Source organism: Lindgomyces ingoldianus (assembly GCF_010093535.1).
Source record: "Lindgomyces ingoldianus strain ATCC 200398 unplaced genomic scaffold BDR25scaffold_62, whole genome shotgun sequence".
Classification (NCBI taxonomy): Eukaryota; Fungi; Ascomycota; class Dothideomycetes; order Pleosporales; family Lindgomycetaceae; genus Lindgomyces; species Lindgomyces ingoldianus.
The window spans coordinates 224,424-242,238 of record NW_022985223.1 but is presented as its reverse complement, the minus strand read 5'-3'; the positions used below and the strand labels follow the sequence as shown (position 1 = coordinate 242,238).

The 17,815-nt window shown below is 49.0% G+C and overlaps 8 protein-coding genes across 8 annotated transcripts; 4 read left to right on the top strand and 4 right to left on the bottom strand.

The window, feature by feature from the left end:
- Window positions 1–6: 6 nt before the first annotated feature.
- Window positions 7–651, top strand: BDR25DRAFT_363110 (uncharacterized protein; the record flags this gene model as incomplete). The annotated part of the gene is made up of 3 exons (XM_033696688.1): window positions 7–441; window positions 519–577; window positions 630–651. The coding sequence occupies 3 exons, from the start codon at window positions 7–9 to the stop codon at window positions 649–651; spliced, it is 516 nt and encodes a 171-aa protein (XP_033540054.1).
- An 850-nt stretch (window positions 652–1,501) lies between these two features.
- BDR25DRAFT_298518 (uncharacterized protein) lies at window positions 1,502–3,562 on the bottom strand. Its single transcript, XM_033689079.1, has 2 exons — window positions 3,351–3,562; window positions 1,502–3,300 (listed from the first exon to the last, which is right to left on the bottom strand). The coding sequence occupies exons 1-2, from the start codon at window positions 3,544–3,546 to the stop codon at window positions 1,532–1,534; spliced, it is 1,965 nt and encodes a 654-aa protein (XP_033540053.1). The 5' UTR covers window positions 3,547–3,562; the 3' UTR covers window positions 1,502–1,531.
- A 139-nt stretch (window positions 3,563–3,701) lies between these two features.
- BDR25DRAFT_307946 (NAD(P)-binding protein) lies at window positions 3,702–5,161 on the top strand. The gene has a single exon (XM_033690934.1). The coding sequence runs from the start codon at window positions 4,056–4,058 to the stop codon at window positions 5,019–5,021; it is 966 nt and encodes a 321-aa protein (XP_033540052.1). The 5' UTR covers window positions 3,702–4,055; the 3' UTR covers window positions 5,022–5,161.
- Window positions 5,162–6,263: 1,102 nt separating this feature from the next.
- On the bottom strand, window positions 6,264–7,393 carry BDR25DRAFT_116125 (uncharacterized protein). Its single transcript, XM_033683641.1, has one exon. The coding sequence runs from the start codon at window positions 7,094–7,096 to the stop codon at window positions 6,419–6,421; it is 678 nt and encodes a 225-aa protein (XP_033540051.1). The 5' UTR covers window positions 7,097–7,393; the 3' UTR covers window positions 6,264–6,418.
- A 4,842-nt stretch (window positions 7,394–12,235) lies between these two features.
- BDR25DRAFT_397308 (uncharacterized protein) lies at window positions 12,236–13,750 on the top strand (the record flags this gene model as incomplete). The annotated part of the gene is made up of 4 exons (XM_033698498.1): window positions 12,236–12,968; window positions 13,029–13,389; window positions 13,454–13,596; window positions 13,666–13,750. The coding sequence occupies exons 1-4, from the start codon at window positions 12,379–12,381 to the stop codon at window positions 13,748–13,750; spliced, it is 1,179 nt and encodes a 392-aa protein (XP_033540050.1). The 5' UTR covers window positions 12,236–12,378.
- Window positions 13,751–13,880: 130 nt separating this feature from the next.
- BDR25DRAFT_384995 (DUF1680-domain-containing protein) lies at window positions 13,881–15,749 on the bottom strand (the record flags this gene model as incomplete). The annotated part of the gene is made up of 1 exon (XM_033697908.1): window positions 13,881–15,749. The coding sequence occupies one exon, from the start codon at window positions 15,747–15,749 to the stop codon at window positions 13,881–13,883; it is 1,869 nt and encodes a 622-aa protein (XP_033540049.1).
- Window positions 15,750–15,771: 22 nt separating this feature from the next.
- Window positions 15,772–16,527, top strand: BDR25DRAFT_363104 (uncharacterized protein; the record flags this gene model as incomplete). The annotated part of the gene is made up of 4 exons (XM_033696687.1): window positions 15,772–16,002; window positions 16,057–16,340; window positions 16,385–16,413; window positions 16,493–16,527. The coding sequence occupies 4 exons, from the start codon at window positions 15,772–15,774 to the stop codon at window positions 16,525–16,527; spliced, it is 579 nt and encodes a 192-aa protein (XP_033540048.1).
- Window positions 16,528–16,560: 33 nt separating this feature from the next.
- Window positions 16,561–17,101, bottom strand: BDR25DRAFT_363103 (uncharacterized protein; the record flags this gene model as incomplete). Its single annotated transcript, XM_033696686.1, has 4 exons — window positions 16,561–16,581; window positions 16,627–16,715; window positions 16,785–16,845; window positions 16,877–17,101. The coding sequence occupies 4 exons, from the start codon at window positions 17,099–17,101 to the stop codon at window positions 16,561–16,563; spliced, it is 396 nt and encodes a 131-aa protein (XP_033540047.1).
- Window positions 17,102–17,815: the final 714 nt, after the last annotated feature.

The following is a 17,815-nucleotide window of genomic DNA, read 5'->3' as shown; positions in this document are numbered from 1 at the left end:
TTGCGTATGGGTTGGAACGAGTTCCAGTTTTGGTTCTACAGGATTGCGTTAATTGAGGAGTTGTCTGCAATTGAGGGCTCAATGGCGAGCGATTTCAATGACCCACCAGCCGTTCAAAATGGCATTAAGCCTGAGCTGAGCTCGGGTGCGTTTATTCTAAACCCGCGTCTGTTTCTCTTCTATCATAATAATGACGAAACATGTAAAGACTCTGGAAAATCGGTGGTCGATGATTTATTGCTCAATCAGCCAGGTACAGAAAGCCCACAACACAGCACAGCAAAAAGGAGCTGGGCGTCAAGCTCTTTAAACCCCCCTCCCCCCTTCGCTCCCTCCTCCAAACTTCGCGCAAGCCAACGCAGCCCAGCCTCAAGCAGTGGACTCTCAGCTCCGCCCGCATCCAATCCATCAAAATGTCAAGACGTCGTACTATCTGCCCACGTGAGATGCCCAATCTCGCCTAGCATACCCGCTTTCAGCACTCCCATAGGCTAGATAACAGTGCCTTGTGACGTTAGAAAGGGCAAATCACAACAACCTCCGAACTCGTTTGTCACGCTGCGTCTGAAGTTTTAGGGTCCAGCTTTCTCCTTAGAGCTAGAAGCCTATCGGCGATCGATTTAGGACAGTGGTACGTTACAACGCGAATAGACCAGCAGGTACGGCATTCCCAGGAATTACAGTGACTTAGGTGGTAACGCCGTCTTGTTTGTCCCTTGATCTGTACCATTGAACAGGAATTGAAGCTCTCCAGAGAGGGATCTCTTAGGTAGCTCGCATGTACCTCCTGATATGCTTAGTCTGCAGAAGAGTATGGTGGCGAGGCGGCGCGTGTGGTTGGCCGGAAACGGTTTTTCGGTGTTGACAACCATGCACACATGCCACATGATGAGATATTGTGGCGGCTCCAGGGGATCAGGAACAGACAGACACATATGTGAAACTACGAGAATTCGATTGGTCGTAGAGCAGAATAGAAGCTTTCACAGCTCCTCATGCGCAGAATCCTGGCGTTGTTCCGCGTTGGGAGTTGGGATATTTGGTCGCGGAAGTTGAGAAGGGTGATGATTGGGAGGGTGGAATTGCCCCATGTGCATGGGAATACATGATGAAGATTGTTCTAGATAAGAAGTCCAGGATATGGGGTGAGTATCAGGCGACATTTGAATCAATTAGCGGCATCTAGACAGACAGAATGTACTAGTGGTGTTGCTGGGCGACGTGGACGCTGGCTTCCTACCTCCACGTCTATCGTTGAAGCACAAAGGTGGGCCATGCAACGAAGTCTTACCAACGCCACACTTTCGTACTGCATGTTATCACAAAAGATGGAACAGGCAGGGCTAATTTAGGACAGAAATGTGTATCCTCTTAGTGCTCTGCCTAATTGCAACAAGAGGTTCGACAGATTTGACTCTACCTTGGCAAAGTTCCACGTTTGGTGAGAAGCTGCAGTAGGAATCGTTCAAGTTGGTCAAAGGAGCCAAAATGTCTTTCCCTACGGAGTACTACTTCCCAAAACACCCTTCAACTACAGCTTGGTACTCTTAACCAATCCTTTCTTAATACCCGTCAACTCACCGCCATACCCTCCTCTCCCCTCTCCACCTCCATACACGGCCTTCTGACTCTTAAGCTTCTTCTTCTTCGCCTCAAACTTCAACTTCTTCTTAACTCTCGGATTCCGCACTTCCTTCTTCCGATGCGGCGTGAGACCCTTATTCTTCGCAATCAAGTAGCTAATCTTCCGCTTCCCATCCGGCCCAATAATCTCCTCAGGCACCACCTTCCCGCCTTCCGCAGCCGCCATCGCATATGCAGCAGCGCGGTCCTGTTTCGCTTCTTTCTTGGCTTTGCTGCGTGAGGCCACCAAATCGTAATAGTCTCCGTCGTCGGAGCCAATGCCACGTGGTTGCGCATCATCAGAGGCACTGTCATCACCTGCGCCAAGAGCCTCACCGGGACCTTTGTCCTTGTGCTGGCCTCGCTTTTCGGCTTGCGCTTGAAGCCTGGCTTGCCTGTCCTTCAAGCGCTCGCGATGAGGTATGTCGACGTCGCCGCCTTGGTCTTTGCCAGCTGCGTCGCGTTTGTTGGATTTCTGGACGATTTGAGACGTATAGAAACGGAGGCTCTTCTTCTTTTTGGCCTTTTCAGCAGCTTCGTGTGCGGTGAGTTCTGTTTCTTCCCCGAAGTCGGAGTCATCTGCGTTGAGCAGGTTGAGGAGTGGTTTGCTCTTCTTTTGCTTGGTAGCTTTTCGGAGCGCGGATTTGTCCGTCAGAGCGGAGAGAGTTTCTAATTCTTGTTCAGTCTTGCGGAGCTTTTCGGCACGGCGGGCGGACGCCTCTGCTTGGGCGGCTTCGGCAGCTAGTTGAGCTTTGCTCTTCTTGAGTTTCCTTTCTTTCTTGGGAGCAACTGGGTCCGTGGGTTGTGTTTCTGGAGCAGAGTTTGCTTCCTCGATAACAGATAGCTCATCACCGTTAGCAGTTTCCACCATTGGATCCGCAGCTGGCAAGCTTTCTACTTTAGCCCAGAGTCGTTGGCACTTGAGGAGGCTCTCCATGACAGGGTGCTCGTGTAGTTCCATGGGGTTGATTGCGATGGACGGAGAGCCATCTTCGCTAGCTGTCGATCCCAGAATCGCAAAATACATGGCCATTGCTGCTAGGTATGCAGCACAGGCTCGATATTTAGTTACTGCAATAGGCGTTGGAACCAGTGACCCATTCACATTGTCCGCCTCTGCTCTAGTCTGAATCAGGCGTTCGGCTGCATTGGCAGCAGAGGCCAATTCGTCGTGGAGAGGTTGTAGCCTTAGGTATTCCTTCGATATAGGCTCGAATTCAGGATATCGAGTCTTTAAGATTTGCAGCTTCTCCTCTTCCGTCATATTCTCGGTGATTTGTAGCTGCGGGAGCACTTCTGTGACCACATTGCCATCACCATTCTCGTCACCGTTTCCCCCTAACCACTCCTCCTCGTCGAATCCAAAATCTGCCTCCGTCATGGCCTGCAACTGTTTCTGCTGTATGCGCCGAGCCTCTGCTTCTTCGTCCAGGGCGTCCTGCTCAGTCTCAATTGTATCGGCGTTGTAGTAGTCCTTCTTGGAGGGGCCCCATCCGCCCAGCTCCTCGTCTTCGTCGCCATCAGCAGTTCGACCGCGCTTTTCGACTCCTAGGTCGTCGGAGAAATCATCGCCTTGGGCGACAGTCTTGCTTTGGTCCCCTTCTTGTTCGTCGTCGTCGTCGTCTTCGCCAGTGCTATAGTCGAGAACTTCCTCATCCGAGGGCTCCAAGAACTCCTCTATAAGACTATGGTTAGTAGTGCATAGTGGAGTAGAGATGGGACAATACCTTGTTCCTTCCATTTCCTCAACCTCTTCGCCGCTGGTCCTTCATCTAAAAGGAGCTTATCCCGATTCAAATAGAATTCGTCTTCAGAGTTGGCAACATCCTCAAATGTTGTGACTCTCATTTTTGAATCATCGATGACTTTTGACTCTTTTGGCTCGCCGTATGGCTTGCTGCCCGCCTTCCTTTTCTTCCCCATCTCTTCTCAATGGCAGCTATCGAGTGTGGATGTTGAATGGTTAGGCGCAACCGTTTTCCAAAAATTTGGTCCAGAGATCTTGGCGTCGCGGGGCTTCGGCAAAACCCAGCCCGATGTCAAGCTTTCATGAAAAGATCCACTAGCTCCTATTGTATCCAGCAAGCATTAGGGCTGATTTCAGTTTCGGAAAGTTTACGAATCCAGAACAAAACAAATGAGGGGTTGGGTATTTAGCCCCTAAAAGTTACAACTATCTACCCCTTTCCTTTCTCACTCTTTCCTTCTCTACGCTTGTTACTGTTTCTCATGGCGATTGGAATCTTTTGGGCTACTGTCTGTCTTTTGATATTCCTCGGAGTTCTGAGTCTCGACGTCATGGGGTTCTTCGGTAGAGGAAACAAATTCCAGTTGGAAGGGCGGGTATACTTCGATGATATACAGTCTTCTCTAACGGGTGAATGCTAACGCGCGGTTCGTAGACGGTCCTTCTCACCGGCGGGTCCTCCGGCATGGGTCGCGAACTCGCAAAGATGCTTTCTGAGCGCGGTGCGAACGTCATAATCGTTGCACGAGACATCAAGAAGCTCCAAGACGCGCTCGAGTACGCAAAATCCTTCGCCAAACACCCGGGAAGCCAGCGTTTCCATATTATCTCCGCCGACGTCACATCCGAAGCTGAAAATGCCCGGATACTAGCAGAAGCAACGGCCTGGAACAACGGCCAGGTTCCTGAGATTGTATGGGCGAATGCAGGAGCGGCTACACCAGGACTATTTGTGGAGACAAGTCTTGAGACCATGCGGAAACAGATGGACATTAATTACTGGGCTGCCGCATACCTGGCGCACAAGACGCTAAAAGCGTGGCTCTATCCCTCCACACCTTACCAAACACAAGACAAGAGCAGCAAGAAAAAATCCGAGGCACCGCGTCACTTCATTATTACGTCATCCTCAGTAGCGTTCATAAACATCGCCGGCTATGCCCCATACGGCCCCGCAAAGACAGCGCTTCGCGGTCTCGCAGACTCGCTCCGTTCGGAAATCCTTCTATACAATGGAGCAAGGAGATCGAATGCATCCACCGGCCAAACCCCACCGCCTTTCGATATCAATATTCAGGCAATCTACCCTGGCACCATCACTTCTCCCGGCCTAGAACTAGAAAATGTGACGAAGCCTCAAATCACACATATTCTCGAGTCGACGGATCCAGTACAATCCGAAGTCCAAGCCGCAGCGGCCGCGATGAAGGGTTTGGAGAACGGGAATTACATGACGCCCACGAACTGGCTAGGAGAGTTGTTGAGGCTCAGCTCGCTTGGTGGTAGTCCTAGGGACAACATAATCAAGGACACCTTAGGGCAGTGGTTGACTAGTATTGTGTGGTTGTTTGTAGGGCCTGATATGGAGGGTAAGGTGTGGGGACTTGGGAAAAAGGAGGGAATGCCAGTTTTCAAGGAAGGTGGCAAGTGAATTGATAGGGTAGAGTCTACTGGCGGCCAGAAAAGGAAGCGAGAAACTAGAATACCGCATTGCGTTTGTCCTGCGTAGGACACTCTCAGCCGTCTCATAGATATACTGGCAACAGCGTTTGCTAATATGCATATACCTACTGCGTACCTCAATCTCTCATCTCACTCGCACAATCACATGATGCTAATATTCCATCCTCTGACCACCATAGCCACAAACACAAACCACTGACTCTAAACCCTCCAATTCCAGTCGTGATCCCAACTCTACCTTCATCCAGCTCCAACAACTACGATTCTCTTAAATCCCTCATCCCAACACAGCACAGCACCCAATCGAACCTAAGCCTAGCTACAAGCCGAGCCAGTGTGGCTGTGCCCACGGTTCGAGGCTTGAACATGTCAGTTTGCACCGCGTCCGTGTTCGCGGCCATCCCATCAGCGTGGTTCACGGTCTCAGCCCCGAGCCACGCTGCTTATTGTTGGTCGCGTTGGCAACCCTGTACCGGTGTGCTGGTACTTCGTGAGGAATACGTTATTTAGGATGGCTGATGGTAGCGGCGTGATCCGCTAGGTGTAGATTAGGCTTAAGTGGGCTAGGTCTGAGTATGGGTGGGCTGGGTTGACGAGCGAAGCATGGGCGTAGACGTACTAGAAGTCTGAGCGCGAGCTAGTTCTTTTCCTAAGCCCGGATTTTGCGTTCGAGATTGTGGTTAGGTTAGGCCGGACGAAGGGCGGATATGCCTATGTGGGCATGGATGACGTGAGTTTTGAGTCTATACTCATGGACCTGCACTTTTGTGGGTCAATTGCCGGAACATGCGGCACATTTAGGGCTGCTTGCTTGATAACTACTCGCGAGGCGTTCTCGTTAGAAATGGTACTAGATGCTTATCCGCGTAAATGAGTTAGGTAGTCGTGCACAGGGGGGCCAACTTCGTGCTAGAAATTGACAGCTAGACATCCGTCCTATGCAGCATGACAATTCATCGAAAACCAACATTAGACTCAAGACTTGCTATTTGCTCTCAACTGCTGATATCTGATATGCAGGAGGTTGGGTATAATAGATGGATAGCCAGAGGGTAGATCTGTGGTTCGTAACATGCATCCTTAAGAATAGAAAAAGTTGGACGTGGAAAGAAAATCTGAAACAAGAGTCGCTCAAACGCAGAATGTAGGAATGCGTGCGTGATATGATGGGAATAATGCAATGCAGACTGTGAAAAACAGAAACAAGGAGACGGAAACAAGGAAATTCAGCGGCTAACAAGTCAATGGCCCAGTGCATTCGCCACAGATTCCAAACTATAGTCTTTCACCCATTGCTCTCTGTTCCCGGCCTTCCTGGCCAATTCGTACCTTCCCTCTCGTTTGCTGCATGTCACGTGGGAATGTCTACGGCGATGGTGTGTGTACAATCTTGGGTATCTGTGGCATAGGTTCCACCGGGCTATTGTTGTCGTAATATCTCGTGCTCGCTGTACTCGTACTCCTTGGTCTACTCGTCCTCACTCCCAAATCCGTCTCGCTCTGCTCTTCCGGTACGGGGAAATTCCGCAATCCAATGCTACCACCCGTCGTCGCGCTGTATCTGCTGCTTCTGCTGCTTCTGCTCACTCCACTTCCGTTACTGCCGGCCATATCCGTCCCATCATGGGCTTCGTCTACCGGTGTGACAACCACGGGAACCAAGCTCAAAGTCTCCATGCTCATGCGCCGATTGTCAACATTCGAGTCGACATAAAGCGACACGCTCGAATTTCGGTCCCTACTGAACATGCTAGACTTGTCGTCTGCCTCTGGTGTTGGCGCAGCATTTGCTAGTAGTCCGCTTTTCTGGGAGTTTGTTCGGAAGGGATGGTACGAGGAGACGCGATGCGATGGCGGGAGTTTCTTGCGTTCGGCGCGCTTGTGGAGCCAGAATGCGATGAGCATGATGCCAAATGCAATGACGAAAAACCCGAAGATAGATAGCGCGACAATGGAAGCCTTACCCCAGCTCCCTTCCTGAGGGGTTCCTGTTGAGGAAGGTTTGGCTGGGGAGGGGCTGCCGTCGACGGGCGTGGGAGCCATGACGGCGACGATGTTGCGATGTTGATTCAAGATAAGGTCAGCCGATCGATAGTTGATATACGATATTGAGAATCCAAGGTGGGACCAGGATGTATATCTAGACCAGGCAGACAGACGGGAGGCTGAAGCTTGTGCAACGAAAAGAAATACGAATATAGAATTATGCAATACGCGGCTGAGACAGTATTCCACATGCACTAAAACGGCAACCTAGGAATAAGAAACACCCTGAAGCATGAAGGAACCCATCAGTCAAAAAGGTACCTAGGGGTCAGGCAGAAGATATACTATGAGACAGCCAGCCTAGAGAAGGAAAAGAAAGTGGGTATCCAGGAGCTTGGATCAAATCTTCTTGTGACTAGCGAACTGGTTTTAGAAAAAGGCATCCCATTTTCTTGTCATTTGCAAAACTCAGCCTCACTGTCTGTGTGGAGATCGTGAGTCTTCACAACACGCTTTGATTCATGGCTGGGTTTGCTGCAAGATGGCCAAGTTTGGCCCCTTCGTATGATATTCAAACCCGCTCTGAATCCTCGAAGAAGAGGGCGAATAAGAATGGTCAAATACCTTAACATCCGCGTTTAACTTAGTTGTTATGGGATTAATCGCATTGGTGGCCTTCGGGAGGCGGTGGCAGAGTGGAAGACCAAGTAGCCAGCCGGAAGGCTGGGTTTCAGCCCTGCTAGAGCATGGAATAGGCGCGATCCAGTCACGAAGCGTGTTCAAGCACGCTTGGGAGCCACACCGTCTGCTTTTGCTGTTTGGGGATGTGCCGGGCTGATGATATCCTGCAAGTCTTCATTGTTCTGAGTTCAGCTCGTCAGAATTGGGAGGATCAGAGAAATGCGATCGATCTCACCACCAGCATCTCACCTTCGCCTCCTGCCATCATCATGGGAATGATGATTACTTGAAGGGCTAAAGTCGGAGACTGAACAAAGTGATGACAGTGCGGAAACTACTCGGCACACATACCGTGATCCCCAAGCTTGTTCCGCTCCAGAACATTCCGCTCCGCCACCTGCGCTCAGCTTTGCCGAATAACTAGGCTCCTTCACTCTGGCTCTGCAGTGAATGGGGCTGTGCCAAGTTCAAGCCTCTGCAATTTAATGATGCAAAAGCACTCGGTGGGGGCCGTTGTTGGGAGTTCAGGCCCACTGCCCGAAGTCGCTCTGGTGAAGCAGTGGTGCCGCGCCATGGCAGCAGATGTGAATGTTCCTGCAGACAGTAAAATGAGGCTCTGCAAGACCAAGCAACATGACTGGGTCCCCAGGGCGCCTTCAAAGCGGTAAGACGGGCGACGGGGCGATTATTGATGCGCGTGATGAAGAACTGCGTTGGTTTTTGAGACCTAACTGCTATGATATTGACGGACAGCCTGGCGAAGGATCCAAGAACGCACACCGCAAAGAAATCCCTCGATGAGCCGCGTCCAAATTTATCCCAGCGATTGGACATCCAACACCAACCCTCGAGCCGATCAAGAATTCAAAACAAATTACATTCCAGAAAGAGACAAGCTGCATAGCGAAATGAGGACATGAAGTTCAATTTGGGGGCCTAGTTTTAGCCGCCGAAGCGAACACTCACAGGGTTCAGGGGCGATGCCGTTTCAGGTTAGTCTCGGAGGAATCTACCTGAGTACCTTTGATGCATCCAAAGTCCACCGTCTCATAATCGTGAGCCTTTGCCGCCGAGTTCTAAGGTGCTTCAAGCTCCTTCCAATAGCCGGCGAGCTTCTCTGTATGGAGGATTGTTGTGGTAACGCTGAGATGCAGCTGAGCTTCGAAAATTCGTCTGTCAACACAGAGGATGTATCACACATGCGCACGCAAACGTTTCATTGATCATCAAGGACGTCAGATTCTAGTTAAGGTAAGAGAGATACTTTCTCTTAAGCCATTGTCAATCCTGATGCATGTTAGAAAGGCTGATTCACCTACGTAGCCATTCAGTATAGGATGACGTATTTGCTGAAGTTAAATTTCTTCAGTACAGCACCCAGAAACATTCATTCTACCACAGTAAAGACTCTGTGCAACGCCAGCACGAACCTTGAGAGATTACCCAGCTATCCAGTGCGCACTGAGCGACGCGTCTGCGCCCTATTAGTTCTGAAAGGCATCCTTTAGACTCATTGCTTCCTCTCCCTTCTCGGGGTTCTCCAACCACTTGTCCGTGGATTGTACCATAGTTCATAGGCACAGAACCCCACCCCAATCAAAGTCTACTTGCAAGGCATTCTCCTTGTAGATCTTAGCCGATTCTGGCGGCAACTTCTCCATTTCCTCGAAGAAGAATTTTTGAAGCTGTGTTTGCTCGTATTCTTGCTGCAGCTCCTCGGAACACTCTTTTGGTTCTTTAGTCCCATCGCCCCTTTTTTTATGAAGAACTCCTAGTCCAAAGGCTCATCATATGACCGGTCGTTATGAAAGTGTGACATTTAACACGTACACCAGAGAGGAACGGTTTGGATGCATTCCCGATAGACGATAACAGTGACATCTCCGGTGTCATCTACGAGGGTGTTGGCGGCGTTGAGGTCGTAGTGATGTCGAAAAAAGGACCTATTATCTTTGGTAAATACCGTTGGGAGGGGCTTGAGGAGCTGAGTCGCATGTCTCTTCGTGCCAGTTGCAGCATTTAGTTCGTTGTCGTTCCCGTCTAGTGAAACGCTCTCAGTCGTTGATGCAGAATTGGAGACACGCTTCGAGCCAGTCATAGCTATATTGAATGGTCCGCGCGATACTTCCTGGCTAATGTAGTTACCGATTACAACAGCAAGGAGATGGCCTAATTCAAGAAATGTGAGTAGAACTTATCTGGGTCTTACTCCACAAGGTCGTAATCTAGTCTAATTGCTATTAAAACGGGCCACGACATTAGCCAACTGTGTAGAGACTCCTAATTTGCGAGAATTGTTTTCGGAATATTGTACCACGTACCCAATGGCCTTCTTGACAAGGGCTTCCTTCTTTAACATTTTGCTAGGTACTCCATCCATCAACACCCACTCGAAATCGAGCTCGTTGTCGAAATCCGCGCTCTACTTGAGTACCGGTGGAAGAGGAGCCCGAGTGGATTCCACGAAAAAAAAAATGGTTTGCTGAATACTCGCTCAGCATCCGCAACCCGAGGTGAACTAGTAGAGCAACGCTGGAGACGTAATGCTTGTCGATGCGCATTCACATCGGAGCATATGAGAGTGAAGACCTCGTTGACCGAACCTTCGACGAGGAACTCAGCCTTGCATAATTCGGTTTTCGTAAGCCCAAGCTCATTTTGTACAATTTTCCGATAGCTCCAACGTCAGGTTCAGCCGTCCGGATAGGTTTCGAGCCTAGGAAATCCTCGTAAGCCGATTCATTGTATGCTTAATAGTGATAAGGTCGTAGAAACTTAGTCCTTTCTCAGATGTAACTTCAGTCATCTCAGATAGCTGCACAATGATATTAGGGTGTGGGGAGGTCATTGTACGGCTGGTTAGTTGCAAGTTGTGAGTCGTGGTGGGGTGGAAGTATGGAGGGCAGTCGGCAATTCATTCACGCGCGACTAGCGTCACTTCGCTGGTGAAGTATTGACGTCGCTGGATGCTTCCTAGCGAGAATATTTCCACTTCCTTCCTACACAGACCCCCCTCAAGTCACCTGGTAATCCCTCACCGATACTTCGTTTTCTAAATCAACTTCCGCGCGAGGCTTTATGAATTTCCGTTCGTCACATTGGGTAAACTCACTCATTCCAAACGCATTAAGAACTTCATCGACGACATCCCGAAGGACAAGGTTGAGGGGAGGTATCTGGAGTAGTACGATTTGGAAGGAGGAAGATATGTGGCCCGATATGCAGAAGGTAATTCAGGGTCGTTCTCTGTCTCCTCCTGTGCTCATTCTTTGTGATTGTCGTCTGACTCCTTCCAGGTCAATTTGGCGAACGCAGATACTGACAAACTAAAGTCATAGAATCTGAAAGTCCAAGTGAACTAGGGTTCCCCTAGCCGAGCTTTCGGGAAGATGTCTCCATTCTCAGTCGCCATCTGCGTCGCCCCAGTTGACGGTCCTTAGGATGTAGACAAATTCCGATCTGAGACTAGACACCAGTTAATATTGAGTGTGTAGTCAAGCGGAATCCCTTCGTCGTCATAGATCGAGGGTTTCTCTATGCATATTATTCATGACCCCATAGTTAGCTTTATTCTTTAATGGAGAATAAACCTCCATTGGGTCCAACTCCGCCACCTCACTCATATTTTTGCCCTCCCATCGTGGCCACGCAAGAAGTGGGTTTTGCGGCGCTCGAGGCTTGGGTTATAGGATTTATGGGTCTGCAATGGCGCTAGGCGATGGTTTATCGAGTCGTACAGTTTAACAACAGCGGCAAGCCAATGGTATAGAAATAGGTCATGTAAGTAGATGCGTACCGTATATAGCAATGGGCACTTGTGCCTAAAAAGGTGAAAACTCACTAGCCGTTAACAAACTCGGTGCATTGCATCAGTAAGACTAATAGAATGGGAAGGTAGGGTGAAACGAAGGGAAGGCTATCGTAATTGGAAGGACATTTTTAGAGCATTACTTGGTAGTTGTTCAACTATGCATACAATAGAATGAAGTTGGTGGACAAGGCTCAATCCTAAGTAACATCGAATTAGCCCGCCGACTCGCCATAGATACACAATGGCTACGGTAAAAGGGTGGAGATTGTTGACAGGCGATGCTCTTAAATGAGAATATACGCGACGCTCGTATATGAATGTAACTGGTAGGTTATTGATGAAGAAGGAAGAGGCCGGAATGAGTTGGGGTTGTGAGAATACGAACAAGGATTCGCAGGACGTGGCTGAGCACGATATCCCACTGATCGTCCATATATTTGCATTGAGTTTCGAAACACATTTAGTATCCGCCTATTCAACAGATGTTTCGAGTTCCGATCGAAATCTCCGACTAAACGATCCTGCATGACTGTGGCGGAGTTGGAGAATCCTGCGACCAATATGCCTTCCCTTTTAGGAAAACGTAACATCGGAGACAACATGGTCTTAGGAGAAATGCATCCTACATTCGTATTCATTGTATCTTGATTTCCATGTATAAGAAGGTCACAGCCTCGCCCGGTTTTATTTTCCATTCCGCATCGCCAGGTTTCAGCTTCGGACTGAGGACCTTTCTTTTACTCTGTGCAACCAGTCACTCTTTTCTGATACATTCTTTTGGCAAACTCTTTACACTCGTTAAGTTACTTGAAACCCTTTTTTCTCAAAGAGATTTATCTAAGCCAACATGTTCTTCAACCCGAGAACTCTCCTTCTCGGGACTCTCTCCCTTCTCTTCACTCTCAGCTCTGCTAGCGACTGCGACGAAGGACCTTGGGCTCCAGTCTCCGCGACAGGGTCGTCAGACACTGGATCTCCATGGTGTGAGACGAAATGGAAACAGGGACCGATCATCACTGGTGTAGAGGTCTGGTCCAACAACGAGCGCGTCAGAGCTATCCGATTCTCTTACTCTGATGGCTCCGTTGGTGAGCTTCACGGTAGAATTGATGGAGATCGACACGGAATAATCTCATGGGATCCTGCCAATGACAAAATCATCCAAGCCACCACGTGGGGCGATGGCAAGGCGCACGCTTTAGGCAGACTCTACCTCAAGACCCAGACGGGTAAGGAACTCAATGTAGGGAAGGATACCGGCGGTCAGGCTTCTTTTGATCATGATGTCGGGTCCGGTATCATGATGACTGCTTTCGGGCGGCAAGGTTATGACATTGACCAACTTGGTTTCAACTTCTTGCGTGGGGAGATCAAGAAGATCACCATCGGAGACGTCAAGTTTGAGGAGAATCCAGATGATCTGAACGCAGAGAAGAAGTGAGTTTCTGTTCCGTGAAATTGTTAACCTGCGAAGGACGTGCGGCTAACTCCTAACAGGGGCTTGCAGCCAGTCAGTCTTGACTACCAACATCTCAACAACATCAACGGCGGGGACAAGATCTACAAAGAAGTCACTCACAAAAGAACTGAGAAAACAAGCAAGACATGGACTCAAAGCACCATGCACACATTCGGCATCAAGTACTCTGTGGAAATCTCCGGCGAAGTCATGGACATCGGTGTCAAAGCCTCCTACGAACTCAGTTACCAATTCCAGAGGACGGATACGATTTCAACCACCGTCGAGGATACCAAGGAATTTGGCTGGACTTTCAAGATGGAGGTCAGCCCTGGAAAAGAATTGTACTGCCGTGAATTTGCTTGGCAGGGAGTCTTTAACGGCAAATATACCAGCACGGTAGGTCTTCCATTCTTCAACCAAGGGACGAAATTTTCACACATGCTAATAATAATTTTCCCAGGTATCTGTTGAGCTCGAAGATGGGTACGTGTTCCAATATCCCGAGTCTGGTCAGATGAACCAAGTTCAATGGAGCGAGTCCACGGACGAATGTCGAGACACAGACTTCGATGATGGTATCCCCAAGACACCGGCTAAGGAAGAGTCGACCAAGAGAGCTATCACATTCTTTGCTTAGAATTGTAGCGATTGAGTAGAACTACCCCGCTGGAGGCGGGGCCCTGATGGCACTGACCATGAGCTCAAGAATATACTGGGCGGTGGAAGGATTACTTCTTCAATGTACTATTTGAATTAAGATTATTTTTATTTTTTTGGGCTTGAAGTCCGTCCAATTTGTACTTATAATTCCCCCGTCCATAAAATTATCATGTATTTAGAGAGTATATATTTCCAAGTTCATGCCTTGCGCACAAAATGGGCGCTGTCTAGCTGCCGATAGCCCAATAAACGTTGTAATTGAACCCTTGAGCGTCATAAAATGGACCCAACTTGACGCTTTGCCCATTAGCAGTCGCTGTAAAATCCAGACTAGAAGTACTAGTTCTCTTAATTGAGGTCAAGGACAGTGTTGGCATTGAAGAGACCGTGGTGCTGCCATAATTCCCAGATAAAACAACCGGTCCAAAAGCAACAGCCGCAACACTCGTCTGATCGTTCGCGGCGATCGTTCGCAATGTCATCGGTAGTCTCACAGTGACCGTGTCTCCGGAGGTCCACGTGCGTGAGATTCGGGCATAGGATCCTGGAGTGGCGCTTACGCTTTGTTCCTGACCGTTGATGGAGATTTCAACGTTTGATGTCCACGATGGAATGCGAATATTCATTGCCCAGTCTCCAGTGCCGGTCACCTTTAAGGTCGTTGTATCGCTGACTGGGAATGTAGTGGTTTGCGTCACGGTAACGCTGCGCTGGGTCCACTTCAGCACGGAGCCTGTGAACAGATTCACGTAGAGGCTTGAGCTGTCGTAGCCGTAGATTGAATCCATTAGTTTGGTATTTGTCTCCATGCCGGTGCCTTGACAGCACCAAAAGGAATTGTAGTCCGTACTCCACGTGCCTCCACCCCATGCCGGACCCACTCCGCGACGCCCACCGGGATTGAGAGGAGTGAAGTAGGTTATGTGTCCGTGACTGTCTGCTGGATTTTGCTGGCCAAGAAGGTGGTTTATTAGAGTCCGCTCATAGAAGTCGAAGTAGGCAGTTGATGAGGGGTTCAACGTCCACAATTCTCTAGTCAACTTTAGCATGTTGTAGCTGTTGCATGCCTCAGCAGTGTCGTTGGTGAGATGCGAGGCGATGCCGTTCGGTTCATGGAAATGCTCGGCTTGGCTGTTTCCTCCGATTGCGTATGAATGCGCTTTGATGGTTATGTCCCAGGCATTGGACGCAATATCTCGGTAGCGTGCTGTTCCTGTAGCCTTGAATTCGCGAGTAGCACCGATCCACTTAGGCACCTGCGTGTTCGCATGTAGCCCATTGAGTTGGTCCTGGTTCGATGCCAGTGGGTCGAATACAGCTGCGTGATCGAACCGTTGGGCGGCAGTGAGCCAGGTCTTGTTTCCAGTCTGATGATAGATATCTGCGAGAACTTCGTTCATCCCGCCAAACTCCGTACCCATCAAAGTTTGCATCTGGCTGTAGTTCAGTTTGCTGGTGCGGGTGTTGACCCATGCTGCAAGTGATAGAAGAACGTCCCGGGCTTTTGTGTCTCCAATGTGTTTCCAAACGTCGAGTAGCCCAGCCATAGTCTTGTGGATGACATAGTATGGAACATTCCCATTGCTAAGCGTCCGTGCCTCTAGAGCAGTGAAGTCGGACTCTGGAAATCCTGAAAGATATCCTGCGCTGAATCCTGCAGCCGCGTTATTGGCCTGACATTTGGCTAGTTCAGCCACGAAGTAGGCAGCTCGGTCTCGACAGGTAGTATCTCCCAGAGTGGCATAGCATTGTGCCCACGCTGTAAGGAAATGACCTTGGGCATGAGTGCGAAAGGGGAATGTTGGTGCATCCCATCCGCCATTTGACGTAGCGCCGTTGGTGGACAGCTTATGGTTCGCACGGAAATTGTAGAGCAGCCGCTCGACGTCGACCCATTTTAAATATGTGAGCGTTCTCTGCTGATTATCCAAAAAGCGGCCACTGGTGAGTGAGACTTGGCTGAGATCGAAAGCAAAGGCAGAGGCACCTATCTCTGTGGCTACTGGAGGAACTGCCTGAGAAATGGCTGAAACGATAAGGCCAAGCGATGCAACGATGATGTGCAGCAAGCTGCGGCTACTGTTATATCCGATCATTATTGCTCAGGGGTAGGTTCTAATGATAATCAGTCGCTGTGAAACGAAGGAAAATGGATTGGTTGTAAATCGCCTCAAGTTGCCTTTCGGTAAAACAAGTTTAGAAATTTCAAGTTTGCCGGCAATGCAGGTGCAGGAAGAGCACATCGTCTTAGAGAACAATATATATCAAAATTGTCGTCCTGGATTTATGGTAGTCGCACCACGTTTCCCCGCACAAGTAGATGAGCATGATCGTCGGAGTATCGTCGTCGTGAGCCCCAGATGATGTGGAGCAAGATCCCCTTCTGGAATAATATCTCTTTAGTCGGGAGATTTTCCGATCAGCGCTCCCTCTGGCATCAAACAACTCGTGGTAGGAGGTAATTACTCCGGCATTGTGCTCCTTTCAGTGCCGACGCTGAGCTTTCGGCATTCTGGCGCCAAACTCTCCACCAGTCAGGACGCGAAAGAGGGATGGGCCGACTGTTCGATGAAGATTTCCAAATTAAATGGTACGAGGGGTAGTTATGCTCGATATGCAAGCGCCATGGAAGAGACGATGATGAGAAAGTATTGTGTCCGGCTTCACCAGGTAGTTGAAGTCAGAAAGTGAGCTAAGACCGCTAAACCCCTCTTAGCGGTCTGCGTAGAAGTCTCCCCTCCAAGATGGAGACTGAACATGGTGACTATTAAGTTAATATTTGAGGCCATTGGGTTTTGAACCTGCAAGTATATGTAGTCCCCGGTCCCGCCTTTGTGAGAATCTGCTGAATCTCACCAATCGGACCACACATAAGGAGGCGTTCCAAGAAGGTGCGCAGCCCCCATCCTAAAGGTGACGCTTCACCTTCTATCTCGGTGAACCCTGAAACTACGCCTATATCTGGGGCTGTACTGGGAGTTGAAATTGGCCACGAGCTCCAGGATGAGGTAATGAGAGAAAGTTATGAACAGCCAAATTGGCCACCATTCCTTTTTTGTTGACTACCATAATGTCAAGCGTGTATTACATAGTATCCTGAAGGCTCTGGATTTGCCCAGAAGTCTAAGAACAAATTTGCTGTTGGTGTGAAGGATAGGAAAAGGCATTGAGCGATATGTTGATCTTACCTCCCTTGTAGAGTCCAAACACGGAGAGAGGAGACCAATGATGGAGGAAACACGAAGTCGATAATTCCACTCCGAATTTCATGATGGAACCTCAAAATAGATGCCATTATTTCCTCCGTGGAGCAAGGAGTCTTGTGTTCCAAGGTATTGATGAAATCGAGGGAGCATATGCTACAAGTGGCGCGAATGCGTGCGGAACAGCTACTTATGGGAGCACAGAAGAAACGACCGAGTGCGGCTTCTCGCCACACGGTTGACATCTATTCTTAACACGCTTGTGTTATAGTTTATTTTGTCGATAGTCATGCCCTCCCAAAAGTTCTCTTTTGAAGCATGTTCAAAGCTATGCTAGCACTTCCTACAGAATATTGGTCGGGGGGAACCTAAACTGCTAAGTATCTTGCTAGAATCCAGGAGAGTGGCAAAAGGATAAACATTCCTACCAGAAATCATATAATTCTTATTTGGGAGGCAGGGCAATCGCGGGATAGCGAAAGTCTACTCACCACACCCACTTTCACTTTCAGCATTGCTATCACTGCTAACTAGCTCTCTGCGCCGTACTCACTCGGTGACTCGAACCACGCAAACAACCATTAGCAGACCTTGGCTGAAAATAATTATTATCTTTCTAATTGTCCTATAAATATTTCAAAAATCTCGAAGTTTACAATAATGATCATAGGCGGTTTGGCTGTTATAGCAAAGAGTCCACACTTTGCCCCTCAAGCAACCTCACTACCGATGACCGATCATTAAGGTTGTAGTTCGAGTAAACGTGGTGCTCTACAACTGAAACAAAGAAACCAGGGCCTGTGAATAACATTGGTAGCAGGTCTGAGGTTTCTGGGTTCTGAAAAAGATTCCTCTTTTGCCTCTTTTATTTTATTTTATTTTTCTTAAAAATGCCTTTTTAGGTTCCTTAGGTTTTATGGGTAGGAAGGGGTTGCTAGGAAATTGTAGACGTGAGAGAG